Source organism: Penaeus monodon, chromosome 32 (assembly GCF_015228065.2).
Source record: "Penaeus monodon isolate SGIC_2016 chromosome 32, NSTDA_Pmon_1, whole genome shotgun sequence".
Taxonomy (NCBI): domain Eukaryota; kingdom Metazoa; phylum Arthropoda; class Malacostraca; order Decapoda; family Penaeidae; genus Penaeus; species Penaeus monodon.
The window spans coordinates 24,457,713-24,459,207 of NC_051417.1; the positions used below are offsets into that span (position 1 = coordinate 24,457,713).

Genomic DNA, 1,495 nt, shown 5'->3' on the forward strand with positions numbered 1-1,495 from the left:
CGGTGCATGGCGAGTATTAAAAGGGCACAAAATATATTCGAAAAGATGAGAACGTGCCTGCATCCTATGTTTATACCCTGTTTGCAAATAACTTTATGTGATTTCCTTCACTGAAGCTACGTTACAGAACATGATTTCAATATAATATTTTTGCTTTTCCCAATTAATTTAGTTGTAAAATAATCAGTTTTAGTAGTGCATATGTTTGTTTTTTTGCATCGTTTGATTATATTCAATCTACTTCTGTAGCTAAATATCAGAAATGACTATTGCAGGAGTACTGACTATACTTCAGGTTAAGTATATAGTAGAGAATAATATACTAGATAGCTGGCGATATAGTTAACAAACGAGAGATATTTACAATTTCATTATAAAAAAAAAAAAAAATACTACGTTGTCTCTAATACTTTATTTAATTGTCTCGCCCGGCTTGATGCTCTACAGGGGATTCGTGAAGCCCAGTTTAGGATGCTATGGGCTGCAGAATATATCTTTTATTTAGCTTTGTTTAAGTAGCTTATTTGCTGTACAGATCATTTAATACTTCCCAATGCAATTTTAGCTCATTTACATTATGCAAAATACATTTGATAAAGAGGATTTAAGGAAGAGTAGTTTAGTTAATATATTTGAAAAAAAAAGTTCTCCCTTTTTAAGCGTCCCTGGAGATTCTGTTCTCCGAGTAGTGACCATTAGGCATAGATGCAGGTAATGCGATGCTCTACCTTGCGGTCTGTAAAGGCTCCGCCCAAAGCTTGTTGGATATGGCTCCGCCCCCTTTCTTCAGAGCAGAGGTATATAAAGGTCGTCTTTGACGTGTGATGCTACCACTGGTCTTCCGATCTCTCTCGAGTAGACAATATGAAGCTTGTTAGTAGAGGGAAACACTTGTTTATGCATGTATACGTGCACATGTACCATTTGCTACATGTATCTTTGTAATACATACATAACGGTATTGTGTATTTGTAAAGTAAAAATTGACATATTTTATTTTCAGATCGTTCTTGCCTGCCTTGCCGCCGTGGCTGTTGCCACTCCTCAGTTCGAGGATCGAGTGGTCGCCCTCCTTCGCGATGACCGCATAGCCAACGAAGACGGCACCTTCTCGTACGCCGTGGAAGCCGACAACGGCATCAACACAGCCGTTGAAGGAGTCGTTGGATCAGCTGGTCAGATCAACCAGGCGGGATCTTACACGTAAGGATATGCGATGAAATTATTTGCAGTTATCCAGGATAAGTATTGGATAAATGTGTCAAGTGAGGAAAACATTTGCGAACAGAAAACTTGCAGGTCGTACACATAGAAACTGCAGTTGGCAATCTGGAGAAATGATTTGTGCATTACTTCAAACACATTGAATTTATATGAAGGCGTTTGAAAACAACCTGAAAGTCCTTAGTCATTTTATTATTTTTTCTTTTAAATGCATACACAACTACATTCCCCAATGTAATTATTAATGTCTGTTCTCTGATCTTTACAGGTA

General features: G+C 37.7%; 1 protein-coding gene across 1 annotated transcript in view; it reads left to right on the forward strand.

Annotated features, from left to right (window-relative positions):
- The first annotated feature begins 838 nt into the window (after positions 1-838).
- Positions 839-1,495, forward strand: part of LOC119593618 — a 3,456-nt gene continuing 2,799 nt past the window's right edge. Inside the window, exons 1-2 of the mRNA XM_037942571.1 lie at positions 839-873; positions 1,004-1,203. Of these exons, the coding sequence (XP_037798499.1) occupies positions 865-873; positions 1,004-1,203 (209 nt within the window). The 5' untranslated portion in view covers positions 839-864. The remainder of the gene's footprint in view (positions 874-1,003; positions 1,204-1,495) is intronic.